Source organism: Protopterus annectens, chromosome 9.part0, assembly GCF_019279795.1.
Source record: "Protopterus annectens isolate FY-2018-M chromosome 9.part0, PAN1.0, whole genome shotgun sequence".
NCBI lineage: Eukaryota > Metazoa > Chordata > Ceratodontiformes > Protopteridae > Protopterus > Protopterus annectens.
Genome location: NC_056743.1, coordinates 577756370 through 577777939, shown reverse-complemented (window position 1 = coordinate 577777939; position 21570 = coordinate 577756370). Strand labels below are relative to the sequence as shown.

Below are 21570 nucleotides of genomic sequence, written 5' to 3'. Positions count from 1 at the left end.
AAACATATGTCTTCGGTCTGCTGATAGGAACCCTGGGACAGTCACATGTCGTAGGTTGGAAAGTAACTTAGCTTTGGAATGTCTTCATGAAAGTTTTTTTTTTATTTCTATGAAAAAGTTCACATTTGTATAACTACACACTGTCAAGCTAATCTAAGTTTTGTCACTTTCCAGGAGCTGTGATTGCAATTGCTGTCACTGTGTCCATTGTCGTGATTGCACTAACAGCAGGAATATTATTCTTGTGGTACAAAAATAAAGGAAAGAGAAGAGGACAGAGGTATCTTTTAACTATAGTTCTTAATTCTAAATATCTCTCGTTTTTTGCATTAATGCTTGTAATGTTTTCTTAATTTGTGTTATTAACATCCATAATAGATGCTAGTGTAAAGACCTGTTATGAGTTTTTGAAATAATAAAGCACTGTGATTACAGAAGTAGATTTCTTTGTTACAGTAGGAGTTCATGAAAACATTATCTGCTACCAGTTGTGTATTACTGTGGGAACAGATATAGTATTTTTCTTCCAGCTGCACATATGAAAATGTTTTTCATGTTCATTTACAGAAATAACGGAGATTGTTAATATGGTATCCATTTCCTTGTCTAGCAATTTCACAGATACTCTGGCTTCAATTAAAAACTTTAGTTCTTTATATTACAAAAATCCAGCAGTCCACTGACAATGACCAAAAACAGTATCAAGCATACACACTGCAAATTCTATAAAATGGCCTTGAATCCAGTATTTAAACATTTCTCTTTCAACTATGCAAGTCTAAGGATAGTATACAAGAGAACAAAACCAAGGATGCACCAACAGCTATGTAGAAATCCAAAAATTATCAGCAGACAAATCCAAAGCGACAACAGCCAACGATATATTCCACTTTTTATTGACAGGAACAGAATAAAATAGTAAGCGCTTTCACATCCTATGATGCTTCTTCAGACTTCAATAACATTCAGTGAAAAACCACTCTTTAAATACAGCTTCTTTGCACAGCTTAATCACATAACAAGCAATTACCTATTCATGTTTAAAGTGCCTGTGCCTAAAGAATTCAGTAGTACTTTAAAAGTTGATCACTTAACCCAGCATTATGTGCATAACAAAGTGCAGTTGAAATAACTTTATAAAAGTGTTGTTTCAGCATTATTCATAAAACACATATAAGCCACTCTTTAGATGCAGCTTCTTTGCACAACATAATCTCATGTCAAGCAGTTGACTAATCATATTTAAAGTGCCTGTGCCTAAAGAATTCAATGGTGCTTTAAAAGTTAGTCACTCAGTACAATATTATATGCATAACATAATGAAAATGTTATTTCAACAAGTGTATTTCATCCTTTGAAGTCTTCTTCTGAAAACTCCATTGAACTTATTGACCAAGTTTATAAAGTTTTGTCTATATAAATTAGCTTATTAAAAATATATAAAAAATAAAATAGAAAACTATGATGTCTAGTAAAAATATATATGCCATTTTTAAAATGTCTCACTAAAAACATATAAAAATCAATGTTTTTAGCAAGCTTATTGTGTCCATGTACAAAGCTTCAGTGTTTAAGTGGTCTGGCTTCTAGGAATGGTTTTAGTGAGATCTTCTCATTTAGACCATGTTTATGGGCTTGCAGCCTAAGGATCCACTTGTTTTCTACTTCCTCTGTTCTATTTTTGGGGTTCCCCAACCTACTTGTCCTATTCACTTTTTCCAACACCCTAAATCTAAAACAATGTGTTAGACCATTTTCTATTACATGTCGTGCCAGTGCATTGGTGGTATTTTCCTTGTTTATAGCATAGATGTGCTCTCTTATGCGTTCACGTAATGTTCTGTTGGTTTTTCCAACATAGAACATTTTGCATAACTGACATTGTGCCAAATAGACCACATCTGTGGTTTTGCAATTGGCAAAGCCTTTAAATCTATATGTATGCCCTGTATAAGGGTGTATGAAAGTTGCTTCTTCCGCTATGTATTTACATTGATTGCATGCATTGCAGGGAAAAGTGCCTTCCTTCGATGTCAAAGTAGGGCCCCTATGCATTTGTTCATAGCATAGAAGCCTATTCAGTGATTTCATGTTTCTATAACCTATGCTCGGCTTCTCGCTCACTAAGTTCCTAATTTTGTCATCGGCTTTCAATAATCTCCAATTGTCCTCCAAAATTTGTTTTATATGTGTGTTTCTATTGGTGAAAGGAATTATTAACCTATTTTTGGTTTCAGTATTGCTAGTGGTATTCTCATACCTAAAATCATTGTCCCTGTTAAAAAACGGGGTACCTTTACCGGCTCTGTGTATATTGCCCATCTTAATGGCTTTCTGCACCTCAGTTTTTTTGTATCCTCTAGAGACAAAGTTATCTAGCAGTCTACTTTGCTGCTGATGGTGAGTTGTGTCTTGCGTGGTTAGTCTCGATGCTCTAAGGACTTGGTTCTGTACTATGTTGGAATGTATATGTCTGGGATGCATGCTGTTTCGATGTAGAAGGCTATTCCTCCAACAGGACTTCCTATGTAAATCTGTATCAATCCCATTGTTGCCCTTAGTTAACATTACATCCAAAAATTCTATCATCTGATGTGAATATGAACATTCAAAAATCAAGAAATTGGTCATGCCATTGATATATTCAACAAATTCCATCAGCTGTTGTTCAGTTCCCCCCCATACAATAAAAACATCATCCACAAATCTATTGTAGTGTTTGAGACAATGGACATATGTCAAATTCTTTAGTACATATGTTGTTTCCCAAAATGCCAATACCAGATTGGCATAAGAATTGGCACAGTGAGTGCCCATGGCTACTCCCTTTTTCTGTAGATAGTAGCCATCATTGTATAACAGAACATTGTTTTCAAGCACTATGTCCAATAATGTCATCCAACAGATGACATTGTTGTTTGTAATGTGGTTCCCAAGCAAAAACAGCCTAACATATTCTATTCCTATAGTGTTAGGAATGGATGTAAATAGCGATTTTACATCAAGTGTAACAAATAAATCATCCTTTCCAATTGGTGTAGCTCTATTGAGACTTGCTAGATTCTCAAGGAAATGTTGAGTGTCCTTGAGTATGTGGCTGGTGTTGTTAACTATTGGCTTAATTTTTTTATCTAGGTATATAGATAGAGGTTCTGTCAGCCAGCCTTTGCTTGAGACTATCGGTCTCAATGGGGGGTCTGACGGTTGTTTGTGGATCTTTGGTAACCCTCTAAAGGTGGGAACTAGGGGACTTTCTACTATAAAGTATTTATACATCTCAATATCAATGACATTACTTAATAGAAGATCATACAGGTGACCATGTACACCCTTGATTATTTTGTTTAATGAACTTCCATCTAGTCGATGATAAGTGTCTCTGTCTGATAGCAGAGACTCTATTTTACTGACATACATCCCTCTATCCATCACAACAATAGCTCCCCCCTTGTCCGCTTTTCTTATTATTATGTCTTCATTCTTCTGCAAACAAAACACTGCTTCTCTTTCATCCCTAGTCATATTAAAAAAATCAGGTTTTACATCATTCCTGCTATATAGTTCATATAAGTCACTTTCACAGGCCCGTTCAAATGCCTCAAGCATCGGATGTTGTGGAGGCACAAATGTTGATGGTTTCCTGAAAATGTTAATGTTGCCATTGTCGGCATTACTTGTGGCCTCTCCAAATAGCATTTTAATGTATACAAATACAGCAATGTTTAGATAAAACAGTTGAAGTGTTTTAAAATTAACTTTGCTTACTTGCTGCAGTAGTCATCTGAAGTATATATTCTGAGGTTTACTGTTATCATTTGGAGGTTTGCTTTAGAAAAAAACTCATAAATGTGCAGCCAACAAACTGTTGTAAGAAAGTAACTGTAGACCCTTTGCATAATTTTAGCAATGTTAAAAGTAAGAGTGTTCCTTGTATTTACAGTGTATCTAGCAGATAAGAACCAACTTCTCCTGATACACCATCCTGCCTGCTACTGCTATTAGCCTGCTGGACATATTATAAAGCATCACATTAGTTGTTATACAGTTGAAATTCAAAAGTGAAAGGATGAGCAGTTACTGTAAAGATATAGGCTTTTTTCCTGACTCTCAAGGAAGTGGTAATGCAGATAATACATTCAGTGATGATTTAGAATCCAAGGATAACCACAGGGTGGAAGAAAAGAATATGAAGTAGAAAACTGTCTGATACATTTGTTTTCTGGAGACAGGTCCTATATAACACAACATCTTCTTAAAGAGAATGTAGTGGAAGTAGTGGAAGGAAAACCTTATTAACACAACAGCTACTTAAATTGAATAGATTAGCTGCGATATTTATCTGTTTATATTTTGTTAACCAGGTTGGCCATGCTAGGCAATGCCCATTTTCAGAGGGGGCATTGGCATATTAAAGTACAAAAAAGATTAACATTTAAACCATAAATTCCTTACATTCCTATGTAAAAGAAACATTCAAACAGATAGCAGTAAAGAAACATTGTCATAACCTATGAGAAATATTGTACAAAGGCTTTACTGTTATTTAGGGAACATAACAAGGCTAGACAAATAGTCAGAGTGGACACATAGAAAATAGAGGTGGGAAGAAAAAAAAAGATGGATGAAAAGTTCTAGGAGAGGAAAATGTATTATGCAGCAAAGGAAACTGTGGACCACAGTTGCTAAGATAAGTTGACTTTGAGAGGCCAGCAGTAAAAGTGTAAATTTAGTAATAACATGAGTGGAGAATTTTTCAAGTGGAGTGAGTACATGCTTGATGAAAACTTGGGGCATCAAGTCTGACTGCACTTATAACAGGATAGTACCATTTGGAGGAGAGACTTACATTCTTATTTAAAGGTGATGTGATTTTCTAATAATCTTAAGTATGATTTAACTGAATTTCACTGTCTAGATAGGACGTTATGGGGTGCCTTCATATCTATACCTGGGTCTATTCTTATTAACTTGGTGGAAATTGTTGATGTTAGATCTAAGATTTCTAGATGTAGTATGCCATTATATAAAGAAAATACAGTGATAAGGCAAAGCATGCCAAGGAATCAGACCAATGTTCATAGGTTCATAGGTATATACTATGCTAATGACCTCAAGGGCCTTTTTAAACCTAGGGCCAGCACAACAGTGTAGTGCACCAAACACATTTAATAACTCATAAGCATACAAACACATTAAGGGTAGGGTAAATAAAAACCCAAACCGCAAAAGAATATAAAAAACACAGATATATATATATATATATATATATATATATATATATATATATATATATATAAACATACAATCAATTATTAGTGGAACATTCTCACTGGTCAAATTATAAATGCTCATTTAATCCTGGTGGAAAAAGCCCACCCAGCTTAATGTACCACTTTTTCTTTGGAATTGAGAATGGAATGCCAGCCAGCCTTATTATTTCTGTCCCCATTAATTTTATCAATAACAATAAACCTAAAAAAGTCCGTATTTTGTTTCAATGTATGTTTATAAAGGGCATTGAATTGTCTTTTATTCCTGATATCGCTAACATGTTCTGTTATACATAACCGTAAAGGTCTAGATGTTTGCCTCACATAAAAGGCAGAACATGAACATGTGACGAGATAAATCACCCAATCAGAGCTGCAATTTACTAAAAATTTGATGTCAAAAATCAAGGCAGTGTTTCTGCTTGTAAATTCTTTAGATTTCATAACCCTTGAACAGTGTGTACAATGCCCACAGGGAATACATCCATATAATCTATCACCTGTAATGGTACATTGTTGGTAATTAATAGTCCTATTTATATCACAGTCAAGGTGCAAGTCTTTAGAATGAGTAAATCAGGTGCTGTTTGTTTTGTGGATATGCAGGAGGTTCATCAGTGTGGGGTCTGACAATGCTTTGTATGCCATGCATAGATCTCCCCTCAACAGCCTGTAGGAGACAGAATACAAGGATAGGGCCTTGAGGCATTATGCATAGGCTATATTACTTATGCCTTGTATTCTTTTAGTGATAAACTTCTGTGGATGCTCCATTTGTTGAATATGGCTGGTTAGGTACATACCAAAGGGGGCATTGCACTCAGTGATAGGTCTGATGAGTGCTGGATACAGTGGTACAATGACGTCTTTGGAACTAGATGGCATACCTTTGTTTATAAGTTGCACAACATAGAATGATTTCCTCACTACTGTCGATATGCGATGGTCAAAGGCTAGAATACTGTCTATATGTATCCCCAAGTCCCTTGTCAGTATGATATTTACCAGGGGTGGATGTCTTCCTGACGCATACTATTATGCATTTCTTGGCATTTAGTTTTAGTCCATGTTTCTGACACCGGTTGTTGGTCTGTGTCAGTCCTTCCTGGAGAGCATTTGTGTCAGTGTGGGATTCAGTGACAGCTTCTAATTTGCAATCATTTGCAAATTTAGTCAGCCAGAGGCCATTGACATTGGCCTTGACTTCAGAGAAGTAAATTCCAAAAAGAAGTGATTCCAGGACCAGCCCCTGAGGAATTTTGCTTCTAAATAGCCTCTTTGTAATGGTGGAGTGAGCAATTCCAAATGGGCTATTTTGTCAAATGCCTTGGCAAGGTCAATGTAGGCAGTGTGAACCATTTTTCCCTTATCTATTGCTTTTGTGACCTTCTCAAAGAAGTCCACCAGGTTCAAAATGCATGACCTGCCCTTGACAAAACCAAATTGGGTTGGGTCGAGTGTCTCAAGGTTTCCTGTATTATTATTTCCATGTTAATTCTTTCCATGGCTTTGCATATGAGACTAGTGAGACTTATGGGTCTGTAGTTTCCAGGGTCTGTAGATGGGTCACCTTTCTGTACAGGACATTTCTAAGCCATGTTGAGTTTACTGGTAATATTCAGATATGTAATAACTCATGTTAATGAACTCGTTTATTTATTTGCTTGTTTTTTTTTTTTTTTTTTTAATTTGTTTACCAGGCTAGTGCACTGATCAAGAATGATCATTTCCAAGCATAGCCCAGATATAGTCACAACAAAGAAAACAATCTGAAAAACAGTACAGCAGTAGAAAAAGATCAGAAGCTGGCCTTAATAGTTATAATTGTTAGCTAAGGGCACAAGTATAGCTTTCATCACTTCACAGAATCTGCATTCACAATGGAATAACTAAAACAATATAGGTTCATAGGAGATAACTAGGCAAATGACCCTAGGACCTTTACAAGCCTAGCTGTGTAGTACCCTAACTTACCATAGTTAGATGGTCATTATTAGTAGACTGATTCTATAATCAGCATTGACTGCCCCTGTCCATGAGGGACATAGGTGCCACCCCTGGGGTGAAATTACAGTCCACCATCTAATTGTCAAGGTTGCGCTTAAATAGGGTCATTGAGGAGCTCTTCTTCATGTGCAGTGGAAGCTTAGTCTAGAGGAGTTGCAATTTCTGGGAGATATATCTGTCTCTCCAACATGTTTTGTTAATGTCACAGGCTAGGTTGAGATCCCTGGAGTGAGTGACTCTTGTCCCATTTGATTAATGGATGTGCAGCATTTCCCTTAGGGCAGGATGCTTTTCGGGAAGTAGCTCAAAGCTCCTTGTTGGATACTATGAATATTAAGCATTTACAGTAACAGTTCCTCAAAATAAACTCTATAAGAAATAATCAGACAAACTTTTACTGTCAATTGCATGCCACAACTGGCTCAATCAGATCAGTATGCTGAACTGCTAAGTGCAAACAAATGCGACAAAGATCCCAACAGGACACGTGAAAAAAGAGGTGTTAAAATCTAACACATTTACTTGCTTCATTTGTTATCAGAATCATATATCCAGTTGTCGAACAGGAGTTTTGCACTCACTGTATATTGGTTTGATACAGTTAATTTGCGACCTCCAAAAGTCAGAAATGCGTGACCTGCAGTACAGAATACTCAGTAAGTCGCATATTGCTGAACTTTAAACATATGTGGTTCAGCATTCTTTCTAGTTTTCTGTGATATCTGACCTCAATTTGAAGGACTGGGTAATGCTGAAAACATGTCCAATTACAAGGCAGCATGTAAAACAGTATAAATGTGCAAGGAGACTACACAGTTATGACAGTGCGTAGCACAATGGGAACTTGTTACTTTGTTATACAGCATCCTGACAAAGTAAACTGAGTTGGAGAGTGCACAATACAGGACCAGCCAGTATAAATAAATTCTAAGTAAACTTTAATTGCTTATACTTACTCCTCAAATAAATGTTAATAAAAAAAGTGCAACCTTCATACTCAATCTTTATTTCTTGTTAGTCATGATATTGATAAAATCAATAGTTTCAGTTTAGATAACCAGACATTAAGTGGAGGAAATTAATAAGTTACTCACTGCAGCAGACTCAGAGAAAAAAATAATAATTTCTGCTAAAAACTATAGTTTTAGACATATATTGCTTGAGCAGATTATCTTCTTCTAGTACAGATGAAACTAATTGTCTGCCTAGTAAGAATTGATCTAAGGAAAGACATAAATAATGATTTTGGGGAAGTAGCTCAAAGCTCCTTGTTGGATATATATATGTATATATTGTTTTATTCTGTTATGTTGCTTATTCTGTATGGCTGTTGACATTGCATTCCTTGGTTATATCTAGTTATGTTCTTTCTCGTTGATCTTTTATCATGTGATCACCCAATGGCCTCTCTGATGTATGCTAATACAGGATATTAACTTGAAAATATCATGCTTTTGAGTATAGTAAAAGAATTTAGTGTAGAGAAATGCCTTTTCAAACTGTTCAGGAAAGGTAATGTATTTCAGCTGCCTTTCTTAAATATGTATGATACTGTATATGAAAGTGAAAGGAATCCAACTTTTATTGTTGTACAGTAAACAGATATGTTTAGTACTGAAATATAGGGGTCCCATACCAGAGGTCTTTAGGCTAAAAAAAAACCAGGTTGGAATGATTAAGAAAATATTTAAATACAACTTCGATACTGAAAATGTGGCCATCTAAGGCTGGAATTGTGAAAATGTCACAGAAAAAGTGGTTTTCAATCTGTGATATCATCTTAGTGATGTCATTGTTGTCTGTGTATGTGTTTTTCTTTCTTTCTTTTTTTTTTGCATGGTTAGTGTTTTTATTGTATAAGAGATGTAGAATTAAACAGCAGAGTCATGTTATCCTATGATTCTGCAGTATACCAGATATCCAGTATAGCATCAGACCTTAACAGTCTCGTGTATTTATACCATAATTATAGTGAATGATTCTGTAATCTAGAATTGTGAGTTAATGGTACTGTAATGTTCATGATATTCCTAAGGTTTAAGGGTTTTCAGCATCCCCCAGAAGTTTCTCACAAAGAAAATACAGGGTTAACAACATGTCCTTTGTGGATAAACTAAAAACCCTATCCCTTTACTCTGTCTCCTACTGACTATTAAGGAGTGACCTATGCCTGACCTACAAGACACTCACAAATCTAACTCTGATGGAGCTGCTACAGATCCGCAGGTCAAATGCCACAATGGTCTCCCTATCTAGGTATCAAAACTTAGGCAGTGACTCAAACAAAACATACTGGAGAGACAGATATGTATCACAGAGATTACCCCTTCTTTGTAACAGGCTTCCTATTTTCATTAAACAGAGCCATTCCGTAACTCTCTTTAAATGCAATTTTAATCAATGGATGAAGAATCACAAATTCATACCTTTGCTTGCACCTATGTCCCTTATGGACAGGTCCAGTCCGTAAAATGCTAATGCATAAACCTATGTGATCTTCTTGCATATAGGGGCCACATTCTGGGTAAAGTTGAGTTATACTAGCTAGGCTTGTAACGGCTATTAAGCTGTTAACCTATTAATCATTTATGATCCCATGAACCTATGACAAGAGTGGAAGGTAGGGAGCTTGGAAATCCTGAACAAGTAGCATAAAAAGTGTTAGTAGAGGTTAAGTGCCAACAAATGCAAAGTACCTTTTTTTAGCCAAAGCAGTCCTGGCATGATGTATCAGCTGGGGGAGTTGAAAACAAAGCAGAAAAAAAGATCTGGAGGTGTCAATGACATAATGAATGAACTACAAGGAGCAGAGTGAGATGGGAGAAACAAGTAAACAGATGGAATGTTTGGGTGCTTCCTCAGAGGGTTCAATCTCAAAAATAAAAGAGGTAATGCTTCCACTATATAGAGCCCTGGTTGGACCACATATTGAATAGTGTATGTAGTTCTGGAAGTCATATAATGAAAGCAAAAGTGCTGTAAACAATATAGAGGAAAACCATCAGAAAAGAAAACGTATGTGAAATGGAGAGGAAGGGATATGGCCAGAGGCTATAGAAACTAGAGCTGATCTCATCTGAGACCAGAAGAAACAAGTGACATGACACAAGAACATGTCAGGGGAAATAGAAGAGAGAGTGAACGGGGCAAAGGCAGCTTATTACTGGGATTAACTACTCTCTGGATCTCTAAGACTACTTCTTCACACAGAGGGTTGTAGAACTGTGAAATGGATTGCTGGAAAGGGTGTTGGAGATGTAGTCTGCATAGGCATACAAGAGGACAAACGGATAAAGGTGAAGGTAGGGTTAAAGGGGAGGTAGAATGTTAAATGCAGTTCAAAGGGCAGACCAAGTAGCTTTATTTTCTCCTGCCATTGGGTAAATAGAATGGAACATAAAGATATAGCAGCAGCGCTGCTTTTAATAGCTGATTTGTATCGTGTATCTCAGATGTAGCTCAGATGTTTGCCCTTTGTGACAGGAGTTGTCTTCTGTACCTTATTAATGTTCAAACACTATTTTGCAAAATCTATGCAAGGTTCAAAACTCAAAGGCAATTTAAAATATATTTTTTTTATGCAGAGGGAGAGTATATCCTAAGTAATGCAATTGTTCTGCTGTCAGATATCCTTATGTGCTGTCCAGCCTATATACTGACCTGTATGAGGTTGTACTGAAGAAAAAACACAGATTCATGGGTCCTGATGTTATCTCTAGTACCATTACATGCAAGCCACAATTAATCCTGATTTCCTAGATTTCTCCAAGTTCTGTCTGGGATCAAATACCAAGCACAAAGCATGGCAATGTGTTTCAAGGAACTTTTGAATAAGGTACATCCTTTTAAAGTCAAATGTTCCCTGATCCATCACAACCAGTTATGCCATAGGACTGTCTTATTGCCAGGTCTTCAATGCCCAAAACAGACCACTTTTTCAAGATCTAAAGTATATTTCTGAATTCAGTTCAGCATCATGAAGCCATTATATGCTACCAGCTGACTCTTGAAGAAAATGTGCATTCCTTAAATGACATCTATTTCATACAATTGAATTCCATTGTGATGATGTATGTTGTATAAAAATGGATTTAGTTATGTAATGTGTTACTGGAAATTCTGACTATTTTAATCACATTTAATACAATTCTAAACTAATCTTAAATATTATTTTAGGCAATATGTGAAAACGGTGTCTGGTGTAACTAATCCAGGTTTTGCACAGCAAGAACAAAAGAAGAAGAATAGACCGAAACGGGCATCTGGCCCTGGGGTAAGACTACCAATACTCAGTATATCCACCTTCTTCAGTAGCCTGATTAATGCTAATAATCACTCTGAGTTGTTTCTGAACTACAGAGGCTCTGAATAGATCAGTAAGGAAATGGAATGGAACCAAAAATACACTTTTTCTTTATGACTGTCACTCCAGCTAAATGTGTGAACAAAACATTTTTATTAATCTGTATACACATGTTAGGGGTTGGGAGGGTAGCCTAATGGTTAAGGTGTTTGCCTTACAAACACAAGGTGCAGGGTTTGAGTCTCACAAGGGATAATTGGCTAAGCTTAAAATGGCTCGCAAGGGCAGTTAGCTTAGTACTAATCTATGAACCTATGAACCTATGTTAAGATATACAATATTCCTTATTAGAAATGAAAAGAGAAAATGTTTACATTCTGTTGATTTTGGTGATTTAGTTTGGTGTGAAGGAGACCGCAAAAGTATTATAAATAGATATAAACAGTGTATCCATTACATGAGTGAAATAAGAAATGTATACTCCGTTATTTTTTAATTACATGATTAAGAACAGAAGGGTGCTGAAAGAAATCAAGGTAAGATTAGCAATAGCAAAAGAATGTACAACAAATAATATTGCTCTCTGACTGTGAATATAAAGATAGCTGCACATTTTAGTAAAACTTTTTACTATATGTTTAACATAATTTGAACATTTATAGAATCAACAATAAAATATCAGGAGACAATGGTTTAACATGTGTATACTGTAAACTGTGTGCGTGCGAATAAGCAATTTATGAATATACTACAAGGACCAAGTTCCAGCAGCTGTAAGACCATAGTCTTGTAGCCTGGGATGTGAGCTCCTTGCAGCTAGCTTCTATGGGCTGCTCCTCACACTTACTCAAAGTATGACTTCAGGTAAGGTGAATCAGCCATGCAGGGTGAGTACACTGCCAAAACTTTCCCAAACACATTATTCAAGTTGGAGCAACATACGTGAAGCAGCCATGGTAGGGAGCGTGAGATGTGAAAACTTACAGTGGGATTTTACACCTCATTTGGGAGGTTAGAGTTAAGGAGCAGTCAGAGATTTTAGGGTTTTTGGAGCAAGAAAAGTTTTTTGATTAGCAATTGATTGTGAAATTTAGATTTAGGGAGAGGAAAGAGAGTTTTAGGGTTAAGGAGTGATTGGGGAAATCAGGTTTTAAAAATGGAGAATGAAGTTTTAGGTTTAGAGAGTGGGAGGAGAGTTTTAAGGTTAGGCAGCAGTTGGTGAATTAAAAATTAAGAGAGTGGGGAAGGGAATTTTATATTTAGGGAGTGATCAGGGAATTTGTGTATAGGGAGGGGGAGAAGAGTTTAGAGTTAAGAAGCAGTCAGAGATTTTAGGTTTTTTGGATCATGAAGGAAGTCAGCATAATGCTATAAATCAGTTAGAGGACATATGTCTCCATCTAGCATTGAACACCATTGTTGACCAAGGTACTAGAGTATTCTAGCCACATCTGTTGTTGTAATATGACCTTGAGTCAAAATCGATTCATGGCGATTCTATGGGTAGGCCCCACAGGGTTTTGATGGCATATTATGTAAGCAGATGGGCAGGCCTTTCTTCTAGCCACATCTTTGCTCTATCCAAAATAAAAATTGCTGCTGAAGAATGTGTGTTTGGCATGGGATATAGTGTTTGGCTAAATCAAGCACATTCTGGTCCTAGGAGAAAGGTAGCATGCAGTCAGCTACTCTGGCTTAAATGTATTGTATTAAAAATAAAAAAGGCACAAAAATTCATTAAAGCTCATGTGACATTTGTTTGGTTAATTTGCTAAAACTGATTTATCTTTTGAAATGTTACATACCCTGAGAAATGCTTACATTATTGTGATTCATATGGTTATTTTTTCATATGTCCCGATTCATTTTTTATTTTAACAAAACTGAATTTTGTCTCAAACTATTTTTTTTCATTTGCTTACATACTTATTCAGATTATTATACAGTTGAACAGACAATGTAGCTGTTTCCTACAGATAATCTAATTTTTCTCTTCGGCAGTAAGACTAAGTTTTATACCTGAAGTGAACAGTGAGTGCTAAACACTGCTAAATCATACAGTTTGGTAGCGGTTCCATTCCCAGTGTCAAACGATTCAAGCGATACAGAGAGCGAGGGCTTCCCATTTCATGCAGCTTTAGTATTTTTGTTTATTCAGCAAATCAAATTACATCTTTGCTTCCTGCATGCAGACAAAGACTTCATTCTGTTGTCAGTATGAAAATAGTTATTGCTGAGTATGATCTTCTACTCTATATACTAATGTAGTCTGCTGTGTGGGCCCCCTATCTTTCAGTACTAGACATATCTGTTTACTGAAGCATTCAGACATGTATACCTCTAGCTGGACTCTGTCACTTACTCTTATTTTTTTTGTATTTCCCTCATCATCATATTCCTCTCTCTCTCTCTCTCTCTCTCTATATATATATATATATATATATATATATTTCTGGCTATGAAAGCGTTCACCATTTTTGTACTGTGGATTAAACTTTGGAGCTTTATTTGATATTATCTGCTGTGGTTTGGTGTTCCCTATATTTTTCTGCAAATATATATATATATATATATATATATATATATATATATATATATATATATATATCGGTACACACACTGATATACACATATACACACACACGCACGGTTAGCAATCAGGAAGACAGTTTAATAATTAGGGAAGGGAGTTCAGGGTTAGAAACTGGAATGATTGGAGAGTTTAATGTTAGGGAAGTGAAGTGCAGTTTTATGTTTAGGGAGCAGTCAGAGACATTAGGGTTGGGGGTGGAGTTTTAGTCTTAGAGACTGAGGACTCAGGTTAGAAACTGAGTGGGAGTCTCGGGGTGTAGTTAGAACTCTAGTAGGGCTATGTAATTTCATACTTTTTGGGTGTTGGGAGGCCTAAGGACTTAAGTAAGTCTGGGGTATGGGTGTTAGGGCAGTTTCATTTTGGAGCAGCGAGTAACCATGTCAAGGGAGACAACATGACAAGCACAAGCACTAGGCCTAAATTTAGCACTAAACTGTCATTTTGTTGTCCTCTCTCTCACCCCAGTCTGATATTTATTGTTATTTTAATAAGTTTTAGGATTAGGTTTTTGTGCTGTCATCTTGTATAATGCCATTTATATTCCTGTCAGTTCTACAACCTATTGGTAAATGCAGTTGTGGCAAACCATTAAGTTTAGTACTTAGTTTCTTTATGCTTCAGTATTGTAGGAATGACCTAACATTATAAAGAAGTCTTATGAAGGGTTTTTGATATGTTGACAGCAGTATGTGGACAAATATGAGGAAATCAACTTATGAGAGTGTTTAAAATGTTAAAATGGCCATTGAAAAAGAAAAAGGAAGCCTCTCTGTTACACACACACACACACACACACACACACACACACACACACACACACACACACACACACACACACACTTCTCATTTCAATAGGAAAGGTGAAACATGATGTCTGTTCGTGTGAGCTGCAAATGTATTTCATCCTTTGATTTTCTAAACAGTTTTAATGTGCTTTATTTTAAGATTTTGAGATGATGAAATTTTTTTTTATGAAAACTACTAAGTGACCTCAAACGACATGAGTCCATCTTCTTGCGTGACATCCAGATAATTGTTATTCAGAAGTTCCACTTTGTACTTAGAGTATTTGAAATTACTGAAGTACTGTTTGAGGGTACCACTTTCTATGGTACACAACTTAATTACTTACACAGAATTTCTCCAGATGTTATGAACAATTTTCAGACTGTTTTTCCTATGTATCCTACCATTATCTCTTTTTCTCTAAAGGTAGTTCTTTAAACTGTGTTTGAATGCAGATGTTTTATCCTCATACAGCATTCCATTTATATTTCTCCTTTATAATCAAATACATTTTATCAAAAACAGAAGAAGAGCCACCTCTATTCTCATCAGCTGAAAACAAGAATTTAAACTCCAAAGTTCATTTGTCTGGGAAGAAATATATGTTTCCAAAAAGAAGTACCATAAAAAACTTTGACTAAACAGCACAGTCTAAATTGAGCACAGTTTTTTGTTTTGTGAACTAGCTTTGCATGTTAACAACGTTTGCACTGCTGATTTGCGCTTGCAAAACTAATGTATAGCTACTTGACTGCTGATGGAAAATAAATCATCAGTAATTTTACAAATGCTCTTACAATTTTTATCAAATGCATTAACACTTTTATATGTTAATTGTTTATGTGTTGTCAAGCAAGATACCTAAATGTGATTGTCTGTACTCTTATATGGAAGAGAGAAAGATAAGCTTAGGGTAGAATTAAGAACAAATACTTGGAAAGGGGAACCTGTGTGGCTTGCAAATTTTAATGTGATGGTTGGGTTACTGTTGCATAACTAAAATATGTACATGTCAGGTTCAATTGTATGTTGTAAAATGCAGGTAGAGGTTCCGCTTGGAGCCTGCAAGTAAGCATTGAAGTGCATGGTACACACATTCAGAAATGCTTCAGATTTTATATAGGTTACTAACATAACCTTTGTGATTCTTAAATTAATTCCAGAGTTCCATTTTATCTTTAGCTAGTTGTGAGTTATGTTAAATAGTAGAATCCTGACAGAAACAAAAACTAAAGTGAAAAATAATAATAATAATTATCCTAATTAAATAAAATACATACATCTGGCTCAGCGAATGATTTATTTTATTATATTTTCTTTGAAATTGTCACTTGCAGACAATATTTTATAAATATAACTTTATTTATTTTATTTCAAAACATTTAATGTTACAAGTAATTTAAAAATAATAATACAAAAATGTATAGCAAAATGTTACAAGAACAAGATTTGTTCATAGTAAAAAAAGTAGTTAAGGCCTTCGACACACTAAAGTATAAAATAATATGTGAATTGTTTTATAGTAAGTCTGAAGAGTTTTATGTCTTCTGATTAGATAATTAAATTCAAAATAGTCCATTTAGAAAACCAGAGATAGAATAACAAATTATTTGATATGGTAGATGTGCTTGAAGTGAGGCAGGCACTAATATACTGACTAAATGTTTATAAATTTCTTAGCATACATTTTAATGTGAAAAAAAATTCATATTTTAAAAGATTAACAATACTTCGGTATTGTAATATAGTATAAGCACACTGACTGCAATATATAAATAATTACAACATGTCAAAGCATTGTGAAATCTAACTCAAATCCAAATGAAAAAAGTTATACACTGACTGATATCTGTAAAATATTATGTTCTAATTTATTTTGCAAAAAAAAAAAAAGGAATTTGAGGGTGTCACTGTACCACATTGTAAACTGATGGGGCATAATAGTATGCAATGTAAGGCTACCTGTGAGGTCCAAATAAAAAAGTATGCATTAAGAAAGACCAGAAGACTTGTATATGAGTACAATACAATGCCAAATAACAGACACCAGTTGCTGCATGGCTGTGCTCAAAACCAGACTTGATTAACTTGTGGATAGGGTGTGGATAAGTGATGTGAAAACTGGTTGAAAGTTAAAGGCGAGTTGAGAACTAGGTGCGGCGGCATTAGGACTTGGACAACTGGGAGATAGTTGGTTAGCTAGTGACTGGATAGTTTCTGTGAAGAAACTATTAAAGGAATTGGCAACGTTTCCCGAAGGTTTTTGGATGGTAGCTGAGGGGGTAGGAGTTGTGCATTGCCCTGGGTGAATAAGTTTATTTATGCCTGCCCAAAACTTTTGTGGATTGTTTTGATACTTCTGTTGAAATGTCAGTAAAAGCTTTTTTTAATCTAGGGTGGTAGATTTTTTAGTGTTGTTCCTTAGTTGTCTAAATCTAAGTTGATCTAAGGGGGATTTTGTGGTACACCAAGTGGTCCAAGCTTTGTTTCTAAGTAAGATCATTTGTCTGGTTTCTTTTGAAAGCTATGGAGCAACTTTTGCTTTAGTTCTTATAGAACATGCAGGTGTATGGGTATCAAGGATGGCTAGGAATTTGGTGTTGAAATATAATACAGCTTCTTCAAGTGGTAGATGTTTAGGACTACCCAATTACATGCTTTAAGTTCATTTTGGAAATTAGCGGGGTTAAAGTTTTTGTTGTTTCTAATTGTTTTGTAAGTAGGCTGGTGGGTGATGTCAGTCTTATGCCTGATTATATAGGTAAGAAAATGGTCACTTATGTCTTCAGGTTGGGTACCGGTCCTATACATGTGGGAATGGCTATTAATGAGTTTCCAATCTAGGATACTATCTTTGTTGTTAGGTTTACTGATCCTAGTAGGAGAGGAGATGATCTGAGTAAATCCGTATAGATTTACATGGATAGTCGGAGATTCTGAGGAACAAGTATTCCAGTCGATGTTGAAGTCTCCTAGAACAATGGTTTCTTGAGGGTAGTTACTAGATAGCCAAGACAGGATATCTTCTAGGGTGTTTGTGTTATTACCTGGGGGAATGTAGCACAGGCTATGTTTGTTTTTATTAATTTGAAGCTTGGTAATGAGAATTTCAGCATTATCAACATGGGGTGGTTGTGTGGAATCAGAGGTCACACCTAGAGTAGTTTTGTATAGTACAGCTACCCCTCCTCCCTTCCTAGTGGTACGGTCTAACCTTAGTATGTTATAACCTGGGGGTAAAACCTCATTATCTGCCATTGATGGTTTTAGCCAGGTTTCAGTAAGACAAAGTATATCCGGGGAATGTGTATCTAAGAGTGCATGCAGGTGGTGGACCTTATTATTTAAGCTTCTAATATTTAGGTGATTGACCAGGAGTGAGTTTGAAGGTCTATTTAAAGTTTGTAAGTTAGTGTGAATAGTAGAATTGGGGCTAGGATCGACTAGTGAGGTTGGGCCAGGGTTTGGATGAATGTCCCCATCCCTTGTGAGTTTCAGGAATTTAAATATTAGTCTTAGATAATTCTTGGTTTTGGTGTTGATATATCTGGATCTAATGGGTTGGTGGTATTTTGTATCCAAGGAGCTAGTCGTAAGGTGGATTATTAAGTGGTCTAATTTAATTTGTATTATTGGAGTGGTGGTTTGGCTTCTTGGGTAGTGGTAGCCTAGGTATGCTTATAAAGATAAAATATAAAGATATTTAAAAAATTATATTTATTTATTTATTTATTTATTTATTTATTTATTTATTTATTAATTACTTATCTATGTATGTATTAGTCTTTCAGCAGAAGCCTAGGGAGAAAGCTCCACATTACATACATTTGAAGGAGCAAATATTACGTATATGTTAAAAAATTTAATATTTTATAACGTAACAGGTGATCACCATGTTACAAACCTTATATAGTGTTTACATCATGTTAAGCTCAGGCACATCTGTATAACATAGCTTATACAGTATGTAAATGATAGATGAGATAAGATTTAGAATAAGAAGGGGGTCTTGGTAATGAAGCTGAGCTGTTACATGTACAGGACCATTTGCTTGAGAGGTATGTCTTTAAAGAGATTTTAAATTGTAGATAAGATGTTATATAACAAAGATAGTCTTATTTCTTCAATAAGCCTGCCTACACTTTTTAGCGTTGACCTTGCTTCCATAGTCAGTGCATCAGGCATTGGCCTGATCTACCTTCTTGGTGTCAGAGGGACATCAGTGCCCATCTAGTGGCCATTTAAAAACTCAGTCAAACAAAGACCACATACATCTGCATTCACACCAAGACAGCAATGCCAAATAAGAAGGCTCACTGTTAATGATTTTTTTTCTTGTGAAATAAGGTGCCACTAACTACCATTGTTCTTTCAGCCATATGAGATATCCATTACATGATATAGAGGTTAATGCTTAGTTTGGCAAGCTTGTTAATAATACCAGCATGGGAAATGTGTCAGTGGGCTTTGCCAGGTATAGACATGCAGTGTGAACAGACTCTGCGTTGCCAGTATATTTTTCAAACCAGTCAACTAGGTTGAGATTATTTGCCTTTCACAAACTCAGACTGTGTGGGGACCAGGGATTGAAGGTCACATTGTAATTTTGAACTATGATGCATTCCATAACTTTACTTATGATACTAGTGAAGCTTATGGCTCTATAGTTCATAAGTCTCTAACAACATTATTATTCTTGAGTGGGGTGTTGTATATGTTGTATACTGGAGAGAGGGATAATTTAACAAGTGTGACAGTGTTACATTTTTTAGTATTTAATCTGAGCCTGCTGTTAGCACAGCAAGAGTTTACAAGTGTAAGTTCTTTTAGGGCTTGAGTGTTAGAGTGTGACTTGGCAGTGACTCTTAGTTTATAGATGTCCACAGACTTTGTTAGCCAGAAGCCTTAGTTTGTGATTAGGAGTTTGGAAAGGTATATGCCAAACAAAAGGGATCCCTGTACAGAAACCTGCATAGCAGCTCTGCTTACCTTCATGTCCTGGATGAGGCAGCTGCCACCTGCAGCATATGGGTTCTGTTCATTAGCCAGTTTCTTTCCATCTTAGTATAAAGTTCTGTTTGTAATGGATTGAGATTTCTAAGTATGCCAGCATGGATTATAGTGCCAAAGGCTTTGGCCAGGTTGAGGTGTGCCATGCGTACATCATGGCCAGGGTCTATATTATCTTGTCGAAACGGCATAACAGTGAATGCCGTTTCGACGATAAACAGTGAACTACAAAAACAGTGAAAGCCCAGGTCACCGACCAACAAGATACAACTCACCGGTTAAAACATTTCAAAGTGGGGGGCTTCACCTCCCCAATATGGGGGGGCTGTGCCCTCAACACCCCCAAACTAAATATACTAACTCTGAGATCACACTACAGTGGGGTAAAGGGCAATCGTTTTTTTTTCCCTAGGAAAAAAAATCACTGACTTGAGCTTTCGCTGTATTTCCAATTTGCTGTTTATTTGTTGTCAAAATGGCATTCACTGTTATGCAGTTTCTACAAGATAATATAGATCCCATGGCCACTGTCTAAAGCTTGTGCTTTTCTTTCAAAAAGTTAACCAGCTTCACTAGATATGATCTATTTTTGAGAAAGGAAAAAGCAAACTGCTGTACATGTAGCCTGATGAGAATATTAATATCATGGTTAATCAAGTCAGTTATACTATGATCCTTGGCTCTGCATATGAGACTGTTCAGGTGGATGTGCCTGTAATTCCCAAGGTCAGTGAGGGGCAACTATTGTGGAGTGGCATTAACACTGCTGTGCAGCAAACCTAAGGGATGAAACCAGTGGCTAAACTCTGGTTAACCAGGTTAAGGAGTGGCTACTCCAGGGCTTGCTGTGTGGTGTGATGGACAAAATAGTTTTAATCTTTGAGAGCACCATTAGCATGTAGTCTTTCATGAGGATGATGGGTCTAGAGCTTCAGGAGTAAGTGGGCTTTGAATAGTTATTTCCAGGGTGATGTTGACACTGAATTTGACAGCTAATATGTTGGCAATGTCTCTTGGGGCTGAGAAGGTAGTGTCATGTTGAATAAGTTCTGAGCAATATTTGGTGTTATTTCTTAGTTTCCTAATATAACTAAAGTCAGAGTTTAGCTATCTTTTACTTTAGACGCTAACCTAAGTTCATGTGATGCCTTACTAGTCATAATAGCATTTTTTAATTATTAGTATTCTAATGTTATCCCTGGCTTGAGTGTCCTTAGATCTGCTGTATACTTTAAAAAGGTTGGCTTCTGAATAAAAATTGGTATACTCACTGAGAATGATGCTGAGATAGAAATAAAACAAAATTGGTTTAAAAAATTGGATAAGAATCTGGTATCATTCCTACTTTGCCACGGATAGTCTACACCTGTTACTCATGGTCCACTTAGGCAGAGTTCATCTAAAGAGGATCCCAACCTAAAAAAAAAAAAACCAAATCATAAATTAGAACATTAAGGTGGCCTTTCTCATTGCCAGGATTCTTAATAACAAACTGCCTAATGTAGAGCCACTTTTACATTTGGAATGAGTCCATGTTTCTGTAGTGTCAAGATTCTCTGTCAGTCATGCTATAAAGCCCACAGGAAATGGCCACAGTGTCT

At 36.0% G+C, this 21570-nt stretch overlaps 1 protein-coding gene across 3 annotated transcripts in view; it reads left to right on the top strand.

The window, feature by feature from the left end:
• LOC122811336 (zinc metalloproteinase-disintegrin-like batroxstatin-1) overlaps positions 1-21570 on the top strand; it is a 301349-nt gene that overhangs the window by 194393 nt on the left and 85386 nt on the right. For all 3 annotated transcript variants that reach the window (XM_044083108.1, XM_044083107.1, XR_006366236.1), the window contains exons 14-15: positions 175-280; positions 11454-11550. In XM_044083108.1, coding sequence (XP_043939043.1) covers positions 175-280; positions 11454-11550 — 203 coding nt within the window. The remainder of the gene's footprint in view (positions 1-174; positions 281-11453; positions 11551-21570) is intronic.